At 44.0% G+C, this 20,679-nt stretch overlaps 1 protein-coding gene across 1 annotated transcript in view; it reads right to left on the reverse strand.

The window, feature by feature from the left end:
- NUCB2 (nucleobindin 2) overlaps positions 1–20,349 on the reverse strand; it is a 34,673-nt gene extending 14,324 nt beyond the window's left edge. The window contains exons 1-4 of the mRNA XM_080910845.1: positions 20,229–20,349; positions 14,850–15,020; positions 3,436–3,579; positions 1,185–1,292 (exon numbers count right to left, since the gene is read on the reverse strand). Coding sequence (XP_080766971.1) covers positions 1,185–1,292; positions 3,436–3,579 — 252 coding nt within the window. The 5' untranslated portion in view covers positions 14,850–15,020; positions 20,229–20,349. The remainder of the gene's footprint in view (positions 1–1,184; positions 1,293–3,435; positions 3,580–14,849; positions 15,021–20,228) is intronic.
- Positions 20,350–20,679: the final 330 nt, after the last annotated feature.

A 20,679-nucleotide genomic window follows, 5' to 3' on the forward strand; every position in this document is an offset into this window, starting at 1 on the left:
TTTTTATTTTGTTTTTCTCTTTTCTGTTGAACATGCATGATGACTATAATCCCATCATCTGAAAGGTGGGGGCAGAAACTAAAAAGTTCAAGGTTACTGTCAGCTGCATACTATATGAAACCCTGACTCAAAAAAGGGGCGGGGACAAAAAAAGGTTGGGAGACCTTGGCTCATGCATTAGAGTGTCTGTCTATCATGGAAGAAGCTTAGCACTGCATTTTTTAAAAATCCAGGTGCTTTGGCTACACAGTGAGCTCAAGATCATCCTGGAATACCTGAGTCCCTCAAAACAGAGAAACAAACTATTTTCTCAAAGCAATGCTTTTAAAAGCTAAAAATAGAGTGTGCACATGACTCGGAAATTCCATCCCCGGGACCATGACTGAAACATGTTAACATATTATCTTCAGCACTGTTGTTCACACAGCATTACTCAGAGTAGCCAAAATAGGCAGAAATAACCCAAATGTCTTATCAACTGGAACAGATAAAAATCTACAACAGCCCTCCTCAGTTCAATCCCGAGGATAAGGCATTAGTTCCAGGACCTGCACACACACTGAAACCCATGATATGTAAATACCTTATACATGATGGCACAGTGTCAAATATAACCTGTACAAACTATATTTTCAATATGTGTTACACATAATAGTAATCTTAGGCTGAAGGCAAATGCCTGTCCCTACCATAGTAACATAAGACATGGTTCACTCACTACCTCCTCTGTTAATCTGAAACTGACCAGGCCCTAACCTGCTCTTCGCCTTTGAATAACTTCCTGCTGTCTTCAGAACATGATGCAATCACAGCTCTGTGCCATGTGGCCCATGACTCCAACGCCATTATCTGGCCACTCTTGGCCTCCATTTCTAACCCTAGAGTCCAGGTCCAGAGTATTTGCTAAACATGGCGTGAGTTGAGGCCTTTGCATGTTTGGCTCAGACACCATCAAATCCTCTCTCTTCCTTCCATAGTTAGCTCAGACATGATCTCTGCTGAGAATGACTTCCTCTTCCCACTGCTTCACACAGCCACATGTCTTTATCTTCTACACATCTCTGTAATATAACAGCACAGATCCATCCATCCAATCCATTTCCCACCTTTTCTACAAAGCTCTTCCCTCCTTTCTCCAGTATTTAGTTCAGCATGTGCTATGCCCACTGTCGGACTCCACTTACCCTTATCTCTTCTATGTCTGCTTTCTGGAGCTTTTCTCTGAAATGTGGATCTGTTTCCAAGACTTCAATAACTTGCTTGAGGTATTCATCATAATAAAGTCCGGTATCCTTTGATACAAACAGTCACAATTCAGAAAGTTTGCCTTAGTCTGAACAGAAAGACCTGAATACTGAATGGCGCCAAGACAGAATGTTCTTTGGCAGATGTCATGCAGGAAAAGTTGTGGCAAGCAAGTGAGCTTCCTGGAGGTGGCCCATTGTTTTTTTTTGCATGACTGTAACAGGTGTGCCCTGAAGAAACTTGAACCCCAGGGACTTCGTCCCAGGACTGCTTCTTGCTGCTGATACGCCTTTTCCGTGCTTGCCATTGCTGTATTCCTCATTCTCTGACGTGGTGTGACTGGACAAAGAGAGACCCTTTCTGCCTGTAGTCTGTTATGATTGATTCCTGGGTATTAGCCCACCCTACTGGGCAACTGTCCTGCAGATCAACATGAAAGACACACTTTCATGAACTAATGCTGTTTAGAAGAATTAATAAATTTATAGAATTCCTGATTTGATTCATATAATTTTAGGAAGTTAGAGTAATTGATAGAGAGTTTAAGGAGATAGTTTTAGTTATTTTGCCAAAAGATATAATAAAGTTATGTGCTCCCACCTCATAAAATAGTAAGTAACCGCTCCATGACAAAAGTAAAATGAGTTTTCACGTACTACAAGCACGCAAACTGCAGTAGGAAGAAAAAGAGTCTTGGGACAAGTTAATAACCAAAGAAAGCATTCATTGTAGGTCAGGTCCAAGGATGGGGCCACAGGTGAGCACCATGATAAAGTAAGGCCATGAACTAGGATTGGGTGGCACTATTAAAAACTACTACTTTGAACTTATAATGAGCTTATAAAATGAAAAAGATAAAACTACTGCTTTGAACTTACAATCAACAATCCTGCTGTAACTCCCTCTTATTTTATCTGTCTCTGAATGACATTTCTTTTTCTTACACAGAAAACTTTGTCTTGGGGGATATAAAAAGGACTAAAGGAAAAAATAAGGTTGTTGGAGTTTGCTCAATCCACCACGTGTGTACATGTAGGTATGTGTGTGTGTTTGTGTACATGTGCATGTGTGAAACTGATGAAACTTGCTTGTTGATACTCCTTTTGCTTTGAGAGAGAAAGAGAGAGAGAGAGAGAGAGAGAGAGAGAGAGAGTGTGTGTGTGTGTGTGTGTGTTATTTTCTCTCTTTCTCTTTTTCAACAGCCCCCTAAGAGTTAAAAGAGTTCAGAGTTTCCCCTGGTCATAGGAAGTACCAGCCCCAAGTAACAAAGTTTCTTTTTTTAATCACCTGCTGCTATCAGCAGGATGCAATTGCCAGAAGCTATTAGTTCTGGTCCCAGAAGAGTAAAAGAGAGTTCAGAATTTCAAGCCAGTAACAAGCAGTACTGGTCTCTAGCCACCAGAGCCTCTAGCTCTGGCTTCCTCTCTTCTCCCTTTTAATTGCCTGCTGAGATCAATGGAGGCCCCCAGATTGCCAGGAGCTACTAGCTTTTGGCCTGCTGCTGACTCTACATCCCACCCCCTTTACCCCTGGTGTCAACAACAGCTTCAACAGTCAAGGGAGAGTTCCAAAGCAGGGCCAATGTCATGGCTTATTATAAAGTAAGTATACATGTCCTGTGTGGTTTAGAAAGTGAAGCTTCAAGGTTGGGTGTGTAGCTAAATGGTAGAGTGCTTGCCAAGAATGCAAAAAGTTCTACGTTTTTTAATACTTCACAGTCCCTCTACTGGCCACTGAAAAACAACACAAGGGTGTGTGGGTGGGTTTCTGGGGGGGGGAGGGGAATGGTCTCTCCCATGATCACATCTCCCTCCTGAGAAAAGAATACTATTTGTCTTCTTGGCTAATTACTGCTACATTGAAAATGTAGTGTGACTACTACTTCTACATACCAATTACATTAAATAGCATGGGTCAGTATTATACCATCTGATTCTGGCCAGTGGCCTTTTACCACTGCTTCAGAAATACTTCCTAAATGTGGGGTTATACGTACAGTCAACATTAGCCATACTTCACAGCCCCTCCACTGGCCAGGATTAATACTTCACAGTACCTCCACTGGCTAAGATTAATACTCCATGGTCCATCCACTGGCCACAATTAATACCTCACAGCCCCTTCACTGGCCAGGATTTCAGTGACTGCATCCTCATGATTCATTCACTTCTGATTCCCCCACACACTTACTGGCGGCTCTATCCTTGCACTCTCCACGGGCTCGGCGTTGTGTACTTTGGTCTTGTCCACGTCTATAGGAACAGCTTCCAGAGCAGTAAGCACGTAGGGAACCAAGAGAAAACAGTACTGGACTTGGGTGATCCTCCACCTCATCTGAAATGGAGAAGGCATCACAGCAAAGCTCTGGAAAGATGCTGCAAAGCTGAAGGCACGCATTCCAGGGCTGCGTCAATCGTACAGACATTCCCGAGAGGCTAACCGCAGAACAAAAACAAACCAAGAAACACCTCTAGGAAGCGCGATGAAAATAGATTATAACTTACAAAACTGACACTTAGAATAAGTCGCCAAAGCAAATCGGCGGAACAGTCAGCAAGAGGCCTCAGCGGGTGAAGGCAAACATTAATTAAGTAAGCAAATGCACATAGGACAACATTCTTTTTAAAGAGAAGAGAACCAAGGGAGACCCTGATGAACTGACCTGGCCTATCACGCTAGTGTACTCTGGTGGCTGAGGCAGGGGGTTGTAAGCCCCAGGTCAGCATAGGCTACCTCAAAACAGACAGAGCCTGGTGTGGCGGTGCACAGCCACAAGCACAGCACGTGGGAGGCTGGGTCAGGAAGACCACTGCTGGTCTGACACCAGTGATCTCCAGGCCATCGAGGGCACTGTAGCAAAAGCCTGTCTCAAAAAAAACAAAACAAAACAAAGGAGGAGGGAGGAGAGGAGGGTGTCGGAAGGAAAGTACAGGAGAAATGTTCAAAAGACAAGAAACAAAACTTCTATCTCTAAACTACTCCTAGAAGGAAACATTTGAAAATTAGACACTGGCTCAACTGCATCCCAGCACTTGGGAGGCTGAGGCAGAGTTCTGGAGTACAAGGCCAGGCTGGCCTGAGCTGCATAGTTAAATTCCAGGCCGCTCTGGGTGCAGAGACTCTATCAATTAGCAAACAATAGAAAGTAACAGTTGAGACTGTGGTGGGAAGAAGAAGGACCTGTCGGTGTGAGGGGGAGGGGCGGGAAACGAGATGGAGATGTCAGGGGGTAAAGATAGAAGAGGCAGGAGACATACAACACTGCTTGTTTATGGACATGTGAGGAGTCTACATTTAAACACTCGTATTTACACACCTGTCAAATTTGTGGAGGGGGTTAAAGCCAGCGAGAAGAGGGGGACTGGTGGGAAAGGGCAGTCGTGTGACATAGGAGCAAAACACCGTAAAGCGTGTGTATGAAAATGTATAAGTGGGTGCATTATTTTTACACTGAAACATTTTAATTAAAACAAACAAAAGCAGAAGGGGAAAAAAGATTAATTACAAAATGCTCAATTCCGGGGGCTAGAGAGATGGCTCCGTGGTTAAGGGCACGTGCTGCTCTTCCAGAGGACAGAGGTAGCCCCTAGCACCCACATCAATTGCTCACAACTATGTAACTCCAGTTCCAGAGGACCTTCTTGGCTTCCTCAGGCCCCAGGGATGCATATGGTGTGCAGACACACACACAGGTGAAACACCCATACACAGAGAATTAACAGTAAACAAATCTTAAATTAATAAATACAACGAAAGGCCTGCAGAGATAATGACAGCTGAGAGCACTTCAGAGACATCTGGCAGCTGACATCCACCTGCAGCTCCAATCCAGGGGATCTGATGCCCTCTTTTGGCCTCTGTGGGCACTGCATGCAAACGAACAGACAGACTCAGATCCATGAACACATAAAAATCAATATCGAGTTCTGTAGCTAATTCTGAAGCAACAGAAATCACTGCCCTTCAACACACTGCCTCTGTCCGTTCTACTGCTTAGAACACTTATCTCTAAGGTAGTTAGGGGCTGAGGGTGTAGCTAGGCAGTAGAGCACTTGCTAAACGTGTGCGGCCCTGCTTTCCAACCCCAGAACTGCGGTAGTGGGCAGTGTTCCCATGTTCGTGTGTTGATGGATGGGGGTAACATACATGTGTGTGCTTGTATGCATGTGGTAGTCAGACACTTCAGAAGCTGTCCACCTTGTTTTCTGAGACAAGGTTTCTTGTTGGGGCCTGGAACTTGCAAGATGGCCTAGGCTGTCTGGCTAGGGAATCTTGTCTTCTCGGCCCCTGTGCTGTAATTACAAGCATTTGCCATGGAGCCTGGCTTCTTACATAGGTTCTGGGAGTCAACCCTCATTCTTGCACAGCCAGCACTTTACCAACCAAGCTATCCCCCACTGACCCTTGGGGCTGTACTCTAATACCAACTGTGGCCAGTCACAGCTGTAGCTACGTCATCACAACTCAGTCACTGGACATTTTTAACTTGGAGGATTTCTCTAGACCTCACTATTCTTTCTTTATTGAGACAAGGTGACATGTACCCCAGGCTGGCCTCAAACTTTCTGTGTAGCTGAGGATAACCTTGGACTCTTCTTCTTGGTCCTCCTGTTTCTTGCAGGTCTGGACCATCACAACTAACCTGACCTCAGTATTCTTTAAATTTGTAAATCCCACCATCATATTAGTGGGTAAAACAGAGACTCTTTTCAGACACTTAATCAGAAATACCAATAAAATTGCTCGTGCTCAAACCAATTGTATGAAATTGCTAGGTTAAAAAATGTATAAATACCTTTACATTAAGCCCCTAGTTGAATAGGGCTTACTGCACAACCCTGGCATCCTGGTAAGATGCCAGTTCCAGTGCTCAGACACACAAGCCAACAGCAAAAATAACACAGATCAAAATCTAGAGACAACTGAAAAAAAGAGGGGAATCCAAGAGATTTCCCTGGAAACAGGAGGCTCCACCCTAAGGCCCTGCTCGCTTCTGGAGGCCCGAACAATACTCAGGCCAAGACACTGATGGGCCTGTTTTCTTTCATTCTGGGTTTAATTTTGGTTTTTACATGGCTAAGACAATTCATCATTGTATGTCATTCAAAACCAAAAGCTATTTTGCTTTCTAGGAATTTTTAAAAGCCAAAGGCTGAGATTTGTAAGGCAGAATCTGTGGTTTTAAAACAAATACAATAATAAACACAATCAAGGGGGGAAACACATATTATATGACTCAATCCATGTAAAATGCCCCCAATGGGCAAATCCCTAGAGAAGGAGATTATTGCTGCTTATGGCTGACGGCAGCGGGAAAGGAAAGCAGAAATAAAGATGACCAGGGAGAGGATTGTCCAGTGGGGAGGAATGTCTGTGAAATCAGAAAGAGCAGACAGCAGTGCAGCATTGGGGTGCCCCAGACACCAATGGACACTTCCCATGAAGATGGCCGGTCGCTCCTGTGGTGACACATGCTGCATTTGCAACTGCGGGAGACCCGGACTACATGGTGATCAGCCAGAGCTACTGGACTAGACTGCATAGTGAGATAGGTGTGCATGTGCGTGTGTGTGTGTGTGTGTGTGTGTGTGTGTGTGTGTGTAAATTACATGATACAGAAGCGTCTTTCAATTTTACAAAAAAGAGACACAGCAAAATGTCCAGCTAAATGTTTTGAATGTGAAGACAAAACAAGATATAACTTATAACCCATGCTTAGCATCTACTTAGCCATGATCTACAATTTTCCATAATCTAAATCTATCTCCCTATCACATTCATCATTTATTCTAACACTATCAGAGGAAAAAATCATGATCTTCCTTCTTTATAATTTTCTTGATAATTCTGTCAATTTTTACTTAAGTACAAGCTATATAAATTTAAATTTATATAAATTTAAAAATATAAAAACTAGCCCTCTGCTGGACTTGACTAGTGAGTGACTTTGTGTCTTAGGCCAATTTTATTTGCAATCAGTTGTGTTCTTATTAGTGTGTTAATATATAAGCATGTACGTGTATATACATATACACACTGTATAACTGACAGCCTCTGCTTTCTGTTTCTTATTTATTTATTTACGGTGTATATGTGTGCATGTGTGCACATGTTTGTGCATGTGTGCCACAATGAATGTGTGATGGTCACAAGACTTTTAGGAGTCGGTTCTCTCCTTCCACTATGTGAGTCCCATCTCAATTCCATTCCTTTTCAAATTTCTTTTAGATATATGGTTTTTCTCATGTATTTTGTCTTCATGTATATCTACACACCACATGTGTGCAGTGCCTGAGAAGCTCAGAAGTGGGGGTTGGATCCCCCAGAACTGGAGTTACAGAAAGGCATGAGCCACCGTGTGGGTTCTGGGAACCAAACCTGGGTCTTCTGCAAGAGCAACAAGTACTCTTAACCACTCAGCCATCTCCCCATCCTCATCTGCCTTCTACTTCAAATATTTCCTGCTTAAACTTACTCAGATCACTGAGTCTGTATGACTCTTTAGCTTAATGTCTTAAAAGTCAGGGATTGTCCTTCAACTAACTGAAAAAGACAGATTGGCCTGGTGGTACCAGCAATACGGCTTCACTACCTAAACACCATAAACTTCCTCGCAGTTTACCTCATTACGCCTTACTGCTCACTATCTTCCGTGGGATTAAACTAAGTCAGACCCACAGCACTCAGAAGGCTGACAACACAGCAGGACTCTGAGGCCGCCCTAAGCTACAAACAGACAAAGGGCTGCAGCCATATCTCAGTGGTGAGCGATTGCCTAGCATGGAGCCCTAAACTCAATCTCCAGACCTACAGGGGAAAAGGGAAAAGGGCTGTAGTTTGGCATTCCAGTGCTCCTCTGTAAGCAGAGAAAATGAGGCAGCTGGCACGGCTGAACAACACTACTGTCAGAGGAACAGCCTGACCTTTTCATTTATGGGCACTAATTGCTTTGCCAGACTTGAGACAGGAAGCTACTACTCAAAGCTGTGTTACTCTACGTTCTGAGACACAAAAGAATTCCCTACGAGCAGCCACGGAGCACTGCTGAGGACAGCGGAAACTGGCTACAGGTCCCAAGCCCTGGGCTGACAGGACAGATGTGAGCATCGCTGAGGCAAACGTCAAACTGTCAGTAACGACTTCCTAACACTGAGCAGACATCCCACAGCTTCTATCGACGTGCAATGTAAGAAAAGAAGGACGGGGGATCTAACTCAGCGGCAGAGCGTTTATCTAGCACGTGCCAGGCGACGGGCTTGATCTCAGTACCACAGGGTGAAGCGAAGAAGCAAAACTGATTTTAGTCAATGGGAAGGGCTGACAAACTGCGCCAACCATAAAGGGGAAAGACACTGGCACAAGAGAATGGGCTTTTGCTCTTTTGAAACTAGGTCTTCTTATGTAGCCCAGGCTGGCATCAAACTCACAGTGACACCCTTGCCTCAGCCTCTCGAATGCTGAGATTACAGATATGCATCAGCGTACCTAATGAGAACAGGGTTTCTTTGTAAATGCTTATTAATTTATTTAGAGATAAGGTGGCCTAGGTAACCAGGGATGGCTTTGAACTTCTGATCCTCCTGCCTCTACCTCCTGGAGTGCTGAGATTATAGGTGTACACTGCCATGCTCAGTTTACGCAGCGGTGAACGTTGAACTCAGGGCTTTGTACATGCGAGGCAAGCACTCTACAGACCGAGCCACTTCCACGACCTGCTTCCTTTGGACTCCACAGACTTATTCATCGGAGGGTCCACTCATCAGCCCATGCAAAACAGTTCAGTGACTGCTATGAGGATGTCCATAGTTCAAGACTCTCTTCAAGAACACCGAATCCAGTGGCTGCACATGCTGTGACTGAAACCAAGCAGGCACTCTAGCAACTAAACTGCATCTCCAGCCTATGAATGAGTTTTCATAACACTCCACTGAAGGACTATCAGAGAAATAGCTGGCCAAAGCTGCTGACACATTACATTTGAAACTACAAGGCAGCTTCCCAAAGATGTTCCAGTGCGCTCTTGTGGGGGTGGGCAATAACACAGCTCAAGGAAGAGTCGCTAAATCTGGCTTGAAGAACCTGGCCTACCTAACCTGCTGAGCATGTTCGCTTAGCTCCTGGAGCATTCTGATCTGATGTGTCTGAGCAGTTAGGGAACAGGACATCTGGAGAAGAACACGTTGGGGCTGTTCCTCCACAGCTGACAGCTGTCAGTGTTTTTGGTTGACGAGCAATTAAAGGGTTTGAAAAAAAGAAAAAAAAAGAACAGGAATCTGAAAGCCTTCGGCCAGCTATGCTAACACTAAGAAATCCCCAGTACCAAAGCTTGTGAAGTTCAGGATTAGAAGAAACTCCCAGGCAATGGAGCCTGACAGGAAACAAAGAGGGACTGGAGAGACTGTGCAGCAGTTAGGAGCACTGACTGCTCTTCCAGAGAGCCAAGACTCAATTCTCAGCACCCAAAGTCACAACTGTCTGTACCTCTAGTACCAGGGGATCTGACACCCTCTCTGGCCTCTTTGGGGTACTGCATGCATGTGATATACAGACATACAGGCTAAACACTCATACATAAAATTTTAAAATATCAAATAATTTTTAAAAGATACATATAGATGTATATAGATATATAGAGAGATCACACATAGTGTTCTAGCTGCATGTATATCTTCCTGCCAGCAGAGGGCAGAATATCTCATTACAGATGGTTGTGAGACACCATGTGGTTGCTGGGAATTGAACTCAGGAGCTCTGGAAGAGCAACCAGTGCTCTTAACCTTTGAGCCATCTCTCCACCCCATAAATCTTTCTATAAATGTTGTGCAAAAGCCATGTGTCTAAATTAATCTGTAAAAGCTCTTTCAGGAACAAAATGGACTGTGCGAGATAAATCATGTCGCCGCTGGTCAGTTTTCAATAGCAGCATTCTGTTTCTATATGCCAAACAGCCAACAAAAACCATGTAGACAAACTTTTCCCCTCTACTAGATTCTAATCTCTCAGTGCTCATTCTAGATGTAACTAGAACACTGAACTTAAACATGGCTTACTTAGGTCCTTAATAAAGACTCAGTAAATGTCAACTGTTGCCCTAACAGAAGGAACAAAAAGTGTTCAAGTACATTAGGTAGAAGAGTAATGACAGAAAAGTCTCTTTAAACACCATCCTAGGGCTGGTGACATGTCTCAGTGGTTAAGAGCACTGACTGCTCTTCCAGAGTCCTGAGTTCAATTCCCAGCAACCACATGGTGGCTCACAACCATCTGTAATGGGATCCGATGGCCTCTTCTGGTGTGTCTGAAGACAACTACAGTGTAATCATATAAATAAAATAGATAAACAAATCTTTAAACACCAACATAATGTCTAAAGTGACAGATCCAGTTACAGACTTTCACCAACTAGAGAATGTACAGATGCTGCTCATGACAGGACAGCCACCAGGAAGAAGGGGTGTGACCCAGTCTCCATGAAAGGACTCGTGAACTGCTGAACAGTACAGGCTGAGAGTTGACTCTAACAGAGTCTAACGTGAAACCCATTTAACTCACTGTACAGCTCAGGCTGGCCTCAAATTCAGTTTCTCTGCCTTTCTGCCTTCCCAGTACTGAGATTACAGGCAGGAGCCCCAAGTCTAGTATGGTGTGATATGTCAATTTTGCTGTTGTTGTTGTTGCTACATGTCTGAGACATGTGACCCAGATTGCTCTGAACTTACTATATAGCCAAGGATGAAGATAAACTCCTAATCTTCCTGCCTCCATCTCCTGGGTGTTAGGAATACAGGTGTGTGCCTCCACACCAGTTTATAAAGTGGAGGCAAGTGAACCCAGGGCTTAGTGTGTGCCAGGCAAACACCTGACAGATAAGCTACATTCCCAGCTCCATGATAAGACCACAGGGAAAGTACAGACACAGAAGGAATCAGAGCCTTCCCCTGTGTATCAGTAAATCCAAAACAAGCCTCTCAAGTCCAGAAAAACAACTAAAGCTGTGACTCACACAGAGACAGATTTCTTAGATGTGAAATCACTCAAGTAGTCAAGAAGTTATCCAGTTAAGAGTATAAACCGTGGAATTGCGTGTATGAGAGGTAAATAGATAGGCAGGTAGGCAGGTAGGTAGGTAGGTAGATGGGCGGGTAGGTGGGTGGGTAGATAGATGGGTGGATGGATAGATAGAGAATACCATATAGTGGTATGTTCACATGCAGGACAGAGGAGCTGGGGCTGCAGGTACATAAGGGATCACACCCCACTTTTACCTGAGTTCTGGAGATTTGAACTCAGATCCTCATGCTTGCACACCAAGCCTTCTTACCAATTGAGGCATCTTCCTAGTCCCACACCAGCCTTTGTGAATCTTTTCCCTTTATGTTTCCTTTTAAATTTTTCTCTCTTAATCCCCCTGCTTTGCTCTTCTTAAGGCAACCATGTAGTTTGTTTTGTTTTTTAACAAAGGTTTATGTGTTAAGAAATATACTGAATATTAGGCTAGAAAGCAAAACTGAAGCCTTTAACATAGTGAGGGAAAAACTACTTTAATAACAATACACAGTGGGTGGAGAGATGGCTTGGAGGTTTAGAGCACTGACTGCTCTTCCAGAGGTCCTGAGTTCAATCCCCGGCAACCACATGGTGGCTCACAACCGTCTATAGTGTGATCTGATGCATATAGATATACATGCAGATAAGGTACTTATATGCATAAAAATAATTAATTAATTAATTAAGAAAAACAATACACTGAACAGCTATTTTTCTGTTAATGAAAAACGTGATACATTTTATTTATTTGTTTTGCCTGCATGTGTGTCTATGCACTGTGTATAAAATGAAAAACTTGATACATTTTATTTATTTGTTTGTTTTGCCTGCATGTGTGTCTATGCACTGTGTATATTTAGTGCACACAAAGGCCAGAAGAGGGCATCAAATCCCCTGAGACTGGAGTTACAGTTGACTGTTAGACACCATGTGGGCAGTGGGACTCGAACCCAGGTCCCAGGAACTGTTGAGCCACCTCCCCAACCCTGAAAAAAAATTTTTTAACTGAGCTGAGCCCAGCACGTAGGAGCATGAGAACAGCAACAAGTTTAAGGCTAGCCTGGGCTACAGAGTAAGACTGTCTTAAATCACCAAAGCAAAGCAAAAGCTCAGGACTATCCAAGTGGTATTCAGGAGCAGACACATTTAGTCTGATGACTTCAAATGTCAAATGCCTTTAAACCCTGGAAGAAGCTCAGAAGACAGTGTAGTTAGATAAGAGCCTGCTTAGCCTGCTAGATGTTCAAGACAGCAGAAAACTGGTCATGGTGGTTCCTGCCTGCAATCCCAGCACTAAAAAGGTAGAAGCCGAAGGATCAGAAGTTCAAGGTTATCTTCGGTTCTACAGTGAGTTCAAGACCAGTAGGGATTTGTGTAGCACCGTGCCTGGCCCGGCCCAAGAGAAAAAGTAGATGAGCTCGGGAAAATGCAAACACACTTCATAGAAATAAAATTTCAATCTCTCTTTATCTCCTCCCTATAAACACTGAACAACTGATTGAATCTTTATGGTTTTCCTCGCTTACAACCCATCCCCTGAACTACTGTTTCATTTTCTCAAGGCTGTTCGTTTCAATTCACTGATTTTTCTTTTTACCCTAAAATAATGACAATTGGACCTTGTATCCCAGGCCAGCCTCCGAAGGTCTAGGATTACAGCTGTGTCCCATCAGACCTAGTCATCGGAAACCGTTTTAAGTGATAAAAAGGGCATGTCTGTAAATATTTATAGGAAAAATCTGAAAAGAAACACTGCCATGCCTGAGGCTAGGGGTGTGTGTATCTCCGTATAGAGGGTTTGAGGGACCAGTGCTGCGAAGGCCTGGTTTCAATTCCTAATCCTGGCCCCTGAACTGGTATACTTAAAGAAGATATGCAAGGGCCAGCAATAAGGGAAAACTTCATGCCAGGTAAGAGCTAGGGGACTTTAGATAAGCAATTCCTTTCAACTAGCAAGATGGGCAAACACACGTTCTGTGTGACTATCCTGAATACAAAGACTACACTGAGAGAGGTCACACCCATCGGCAGTCACTTCCGATGACCGGGTAAGTGACAGTCTTGTGGGGAAGGGACATCTATCGTTCTAGCGCCCTGCTTCCCTGCAGCTGGCAGTTTCATAAATGTCAGCTCCTCAGTGCACAACCGTCAGCTGTGCAACGAGCATCCACTGAACACTTATGGGTGGCTGTTTCTAAATGAGCAGAACAAATCCCCAAACAAGAGGAAAGTGCCTTAAAATGAATCATAGAACAGAAGAAAAGCAGAGCCAGGCACAAGGGCACATGCTTGCCGTCACAGCTCCAGAGGCTGGCTAGTTCAACAGCTTGGCTAGATTTTGAGTTCCAGACCAGCAAGGACGATATAGCAAGATCCTGTCTCAAAAATAAATAAATAAATAAATAATAAAAACTCAAACAAATTAAGAGAAACAAACAAACAAACAACCTGAGAAAATAGCAGAAATGCAATTCAGCACACCAACAATTTCTTTCTCCAGACCTCGGTCAGACCAAAAGGTCTGCTCCCATCACAGAGGTCATGTGGCCCTCTGCCAAGGGCCTCAAGCTCAGTAATGGGAAGAGAGAAACTCTATCTGTGGCAGAGAGTTCTCCTTTTCCACTGATACCCAAACCATTCCTTCCTTCTCAGTAGTGTGAGCCCCATCCACTCAGCTATGTTTCCTTGAAGCCTGAGCTTTGGTTCAGAGCATCTCCAGAGAGACAGAATGCATTCTTCTGGGCCTTTGCCTGGCTGCCTAGAACTCCACTTGAACAGTTGAGGCCTAGCAGCCACCTTTGACATTGAGAATTAGGGGACCCTTAGGGACAACAGATCAAGAACTAAGAGGTGAGGCTGCAGACAACTTTATGAAGTCACATTGACTATTCTAAACTATGACTTCAAACACTCTTTTAGGGGCTGGGGAAATGGTTCAGCCTTAAGAACACAGGCTGTTCTTCCAGAGAACTCCAATTCAGTTCCCAGCATCCATGTGGCTGTTGATAACTGCCTAAAACTCTAGCTCCAAGGAATTTGACACCTGTTCTGGACTCTGAGGGTACCAGGCACACACATGGTGCACAGACATGAATGCAGGCAAAACATATCCATACACAAAAAACTAAACTAAAATTTAAATTTAGAAAGCAATTTATTTTAGGGACTGGAGAGATGATGGCTCAGTGCTTAAAAGCACACACTGTTCTTAACCCAAGTTCCATGTTAGGTGATTCAAAATCGTTTGCAATTCCAACTCCATGGGGATCAGATTCCTTTGGCCTCTGAAAGACGTGCACATGCGCACACATTAATTAATTAATTAATTAATTAATTAATTAATTAATCAAAATATCCCAACACACAGGTGGCTGTGGCAGATAAACTGTTGTCAGCTCAAGGCCAGCTCAGGCCACACAGTGAGTTCTAGACCAGCCTGGGCTACATAGTGAGACTCTCTTCCTTCCCACTGGTCTCTGCCCAGTGTTCATCTGCTCTTGGCTGCCATCGTTGGCTTTTTGTTTGTCGCGAAAGACAATTCTTCACTGAATGCTTACCTTCAGACAGGCCAAGGTTTTATCTTTTCTTTTCTCTCTCTCTCTCTCTTTTTCACAGATGAGGCCACTGAGATCTCAGGTGGTAAAATAATCTACACAATATTAAGTTTGTGGAGACCAGGTCTTGGCTCCTGGCCCAGGTTTTTCCCTTGAAAAGATGACTGGTGCGTTCTAAATGGAGAAAGAGAGAGATTAAATATAACAATGGATTATAAATGCATTCTTATTTAGTGGGAAAAGCAAGCAAGAATATGTGCTATTGTGTACATAGTATAAAATTAGTATGAAAAAAAAGTATCAAATTAGCAGGACTTGGTGGCCCATGACTTTAATCCTTGAACTAGAGGCAGAGAAAGAAGGATCTCTGCAAATTCAAGGTCAGCTTGGTTTACATACCCAGGACAGCCAGGGCTATGAAGAGGCTCAAGTATCAAAAGTCTTAAAAAAAAAAAAAAAAAAGTATCCAATTTTTATGATGTGTCAGGATTCTGATAAAACAGTCAAAAGCCAGAACAAACAGATCCTGTTTACAATGACTAAGTTGTTCTACACTGGAAAGAACTCAGATTAAGAGCATTTGGTTTTCTCAGCAAACATATAAACTTTAAGATATACAGTGTAGTGGCTTGAATGAGAATGGCTCCCTTGGTTCAGAAATTGAGATGCTTAGGGAGTGGCTTTATTGAAAAGGATTAGGAGATGTGGCCTTATTGGAAGAAGTGTGTCACTAGGGGTGGGCTTTGAGTTTTCAAAAGCCCAAGCCAGATCCAGTGGCTCTCTCTTGCTGCTTGGTGTGGATCCAGATGTGTACCTGCTGTCATACTCCTCATCATGATAATAATGGACCAAACCTCTGGAACTATAAGCAAGGCCCAATTAAGTGCTTTCCTTTATTAGAGTTTCCATGGTCCTGGTATCTCTCCATAGCAACAGACCATTGGCTAAGACATAGGTAACTTCTTTATAAAAAAAAAAAAAAAGTATTTGTTTTTATTGTATGTGTATATGTCGGTGCCTGCATGTAAGTAAGCATGTGCACCAACTGCATCCTTGTTGGTCCCAGAAACCAGAATTGGAGTCATAGCCACCATGAGGATACTGGGGACCAAACTCAGGTCCCCTACAAGAGTGATGAGTACTCTTAACCTTAAGGAAGCCATCCAGATCCGAGGGTAACTTGTTCTGTTAAACCCTTCACTGGGAAGCCAGGTATGGTACTACATGCCTGTTGATCCTGCATGAAGGAGAAAACAGAAGCATCAAGGCTGCCTTTGGCTATATAGTAAATCTGGGGCCTACCTGAGAAAAATGAGACTGTGAAAGAAAGGAAGGAAGGGAGGAAGGAAGGAAGGAAGGAAGGAAGGAAGGAAAGGAAGGAAGGAAGAAAGGAAGAAAGGAAGGAAGGAAGAAAGAAAAAGGAAGGAAGGAAGGGAGGAAAAAAGAAAGGATGAAAGAAAGGAAGGAAGGAAGGAAAGGAAGGAAGAAAGAGAAAGGAAAAAAGAAAACTAAATAATTAACAAATTCTTAATTTAAATATTTCTTTATCGTTATTTACCACTACCTGAAAACGGTTAGCGTGGAGATGAGATGAATAGCAAAGGCACTTGCCGCCATGCTTGGCAAACCTGAGACCCAGAAACCACATGATAGGGGAGAACTAACTTTTGAAAGGTGTCCCTTGACCTTCCACTTGTGTGTCATGGTACACACATACAAAAATAAATATTATAATTATTTTTAATTGACCCATTTGACACAGATATGTTGCTATCTATTATTATTATTATTATTATTATTATTATTATTATTATGTGTATTGCCTACTTATTTGTATGTGCACCATATGCATGTAGGTACCTGTGGGAGCCAAAATGGTGTCAGATCCTGTGAAATGGAAGTTATAAGCAGTTGTGACCAACCTGATATGGATTCTAGGAGCTGAACCCAGACCCTCCGCAAGAGCAAGTGTTCTTAAGCACTGAGCTGTCTCTCTCTGCCACAGAAACTCGGTGCATTTCAACACCTTCTCTGAAACTCCGCTACATAAGACAGGATGTGCCTGGGTAAATGCAACGCTGAATGTATTTCTATGCAGTCTGCAAAGAAAATAAGCAAATCAAACCTCTCCAAATTTCAGTAACAGGTGTCTTTTGGGGCGGTGTATTTAATGTAAGACTGTCTATGCAGAGGGACGAGATGATGCAGGGTACGTTTTGTACACGACTTCAGTACAACGTGGTAAAAACAAACACAAACTGCATGCTGAGCCCTAGCCTCCTCCATTCATTTAACAGCTACTTACACTTCTCTTTCTTTTTTTTTTCCCCCTCCCAGTGCTGGGACTTGAATAAATGCTAAGAGAGAGCTCCATTCTTTGTCTGAAACTTGATTTTCTGGGTCTTGATTTTCCTAACTATAAAACTGAATTAGGCTGGACGTAGTGTCTACTGCCTACAATCCTAGAATTCAGGAGAATACGTCAGGTGAATGGCCTTAAGTTTGAGGCCAAACTCGGCTACATAGTGAGTTAGGACAGCCTGGGCTAAATGAAACCCCTGCCTTGGGCTGCAGAGACGGCTCAGTGGTTAAGAGCACTGACTGCTCTTCCAGGGGTCCTGAGTTCAATTCCCAGCAACCACATGGTGGCTCACAACCATCTGTAATGAGATCTGATGCCCTCTTCTGGTGTGTCTGAAGACAGTGACAGTGTACTTATATATAATTGATAAATAAATAAACCTTTTTAAAAATTTTAATTTTTTAAAATGCCTCAAAAATTTTTAAACTATAAATTATTTTCAATACATTTTTTAACTTTTACTTATTTGTGTACTTACTTCATGTGTGTGCACATGAGCTCCAAGACACTCAAGCAGAAATCAGGAGAAAACTTAGGGGAGTTGGTTCTTTTTCCCACCTTGACATGGGTTATGGGATTGAACTTGGGACATCAGGCTTGGCAGCAAACACCTTTACCCTCAGAGGCAGCTTGCCTGCCCTTCAATATGTTTTAAAAACTAACGCTTGATTGTTCCAGCTCCCCAAATACTCAAGGAAATATTTTGCAGACACCAACCACTAAAAGGGTCCTTAGGAAGTAGGACATGAGTTTAACATATTATTCTACCACTGCCGGCAGTGACACACACAAAATATCCTAAAACGAAGACACTAGAACTAATGCCCATAATCAATAGCTACTGATTTGAAATGTGTCCTAATTGTCTTCTTAGGAGTCCGTTTCAATGTGTATTTAGTGAACACAAACGAACTTCGCAAAAAGCAATGCTGAAAGCTGGGCTGGCTGGTACACATCTGTAATCCTAGCTCTCGGAAGGCTGAGACTGAAAGACTGCCGTAAGATCCAGGCCAACCTGGGCTACACATTGAGTCTGAGTCTACCCTGTCTTACACAAGCAAGCAAGCAAACAGACAGAAGTATACTGAAAGGATATAGAAAATGTGTGAGGGGTCAGGGGGATGGCAGTCGGGAAATAGAGGTTAAGGAGATAGCTGTCAGTAAACTTTGCCATGTAAGCATAGGACCTGAGTTTGGATCCCAGGCACCCACATAAAAAGCCAGGCAGGCCACATGCCTATAATCCCAGCTTTAGGGAGTGGAGGCAGGAGGATCCCTGGAGCTCCTTAGCCAGATAGGTGAGTTCCAGGTCCCAAAACATAAGGTGGAAAGTGATAGAAGACACTTGAAATGGACCTCTAGCTTACACACACACACACACACACACACACACACACACACAGTATGAAATGAACAGTAAGTACCTTGGAGATCAGAGAAGAGTAAACGAAACAGGGGCTCCACCACGGAGCAGTGGGTAATGAAAAGAGGCTAAGAACCGCATCTGTAAACCCACAAGGAGGCAGAGAGGAATTGTCGAAATGTATTTATGGAGGTTTGTGTAGAGGTCAAAGGACAACTTGCAGATGCTGGTGCCCTGCTTCTACCATACGGATCACTCCAAACTCAGAGACATCAGGCTTGGCTGCAAGAGTCTTTATCCACTGAGCCATCTAGATGGCTCTTGGGAACGAATTTTTGACCCACATCAGACGAACATAAAGATGCAGAGTCCTGCGCTCACCTAATAACTAGTGATACTATCTGAGATGTCATTTGTAGTTCTCAATGTCCATCATTTTAATGTCCAACCCGGTTAATTGTGTTAACGGAGGAGCGTGTGTTGGAACATGCACCTGTGTGTTGAATCTGAGTTTTATAGAACCACAACACAGCTTAAGTGAGGAAAACTTATAACACAGTTTCTAAGACGGACAAGATGAAATAATCTGAGTGTTACCCAAGTCCAATTACTTCACAAAACCAGTCAGGGAAGACCGTAAAAAGCGATTTAAAGAGCCAACGGTACCTGATCCAAATGCCTAATATAATCCTATCACCTCTTGACAATTCTGTGGGACAATCATCTCAACATTTTAAGCTTTCTATAGGGAAATCCCAAAATTACCATAACTCACTATAACAAATATTTTCATTTAAGCCCTGTATTCTTCTGCCTCAGGATCCCCTAATAGTTGATATTATGTGAGTCAACACCTTCCTGTCTTTTGTCAAAATCAGGATGATTTGGGGAGGGGAGGTGGAGTTGACAGAGGCTGAAGTAAGAAACTAAGATGATAGCACTGAGTATTCAATTTGTGTAAAAGGTCCATTAACCCATGTAAAAGATATAAATCATCAGAACAAGGGTTCCTATTCATTTTCCTTCTCTCCCCCCTCCACCCCTTTCTGATTTTGCAAAATTGTCTGGTAAGACCACTGTGTGCATCAACCACAATAACCACAGCGGCCCACCGAGGTAACATTCAGCAGGTGCAACAAGAAAGTAACATCTTTCTCTTCCCCATAGATCGAAAGGGCTCCTCTTTCGCTTAATTTGTCACTTTGGGGCAAACGATATTACAGCTGGCAGGAACTTTCTCCTTAGTGGCAGATGCTGTCTTCACATACTCCGGGGAAGAGCTGTGTTCCTGGGCCTACCTTTGCTCCGCACCGCTGAGGGGCGCGGAGCATCAGCCCGGAATCTGTATGTCCAGAGACCTCACCAGTGGGCATACCCTCGCCCACAGCTCCCGCCCCAGTCTGGGTCCAGCACTTACTCCGCCTGCTCTTCCTACCCACCCTTAAGAAAGGCTCAGGTGTCCTGTAGCGAGAAGAGTGGTAGAGTGGACCCTGCGCCTCCGGCTTCAGCAAGAAGACCCTCCCCAACCTTGCCCGCCCAGAACTCGGCCCTCCACTCTCACAACCAGGGCAGGGCAAGAACAGACCTACGCCCTCTCTCCCATGACCCGCCTAGCTTCCTCGAGGCTGGGATCTACCCTCAGCTCCGCGCCACTGACCTTCTCTGCAGGGTCCCCGCGCGCGAGAATAAGCCGACTGATGCCCGCCGCGAGCACACCAGTTTTTCCCTGCCCACGGCCCTCCGCCTAGCTCTAATCTACTGCCTAATGCTTGCCCGCCTCCTGGTTGCCATGGTGACTGCCTCCGCCCCTGACAGCTGCTAATTGGTCCGGCTCCGGATCGCGGAGAACGCCTATTGGTGAGTTGGTCCAGGGACGCGCCTACGCGAAGGCGCTGGGGAAGACCTAGCCAAGAGGGACGTGGCGCTCCAGACGCGGGTGAGGAGGCCGCGCCTCTTCCTTCCTTTGCTATCCTAGACTAGCTTGTAGCTCAGGACCTCCGAGGGTGAAGTGTTGCCCGGGGATCCCCTATAAAATGTTAGGGTTTGCTAGGCTCTTGGTCTTTGGCCTGCGCCTGCAGCTCCCACAGGGGTGGGGAAAAAAAGATGGT

The sequence above is a fragment of the Micromys minutus genome (genome assembly GCF_963924665.1).
Source record: "Micromys minutus genome assembly, chromosome: 2".
In the NCBI taxonomy this organism is placed as follows: Eukaryota; Metazoa; Chordata; class Mammalia; order Rodentia; family Muridae; genus Micromys; species Micromys minutus.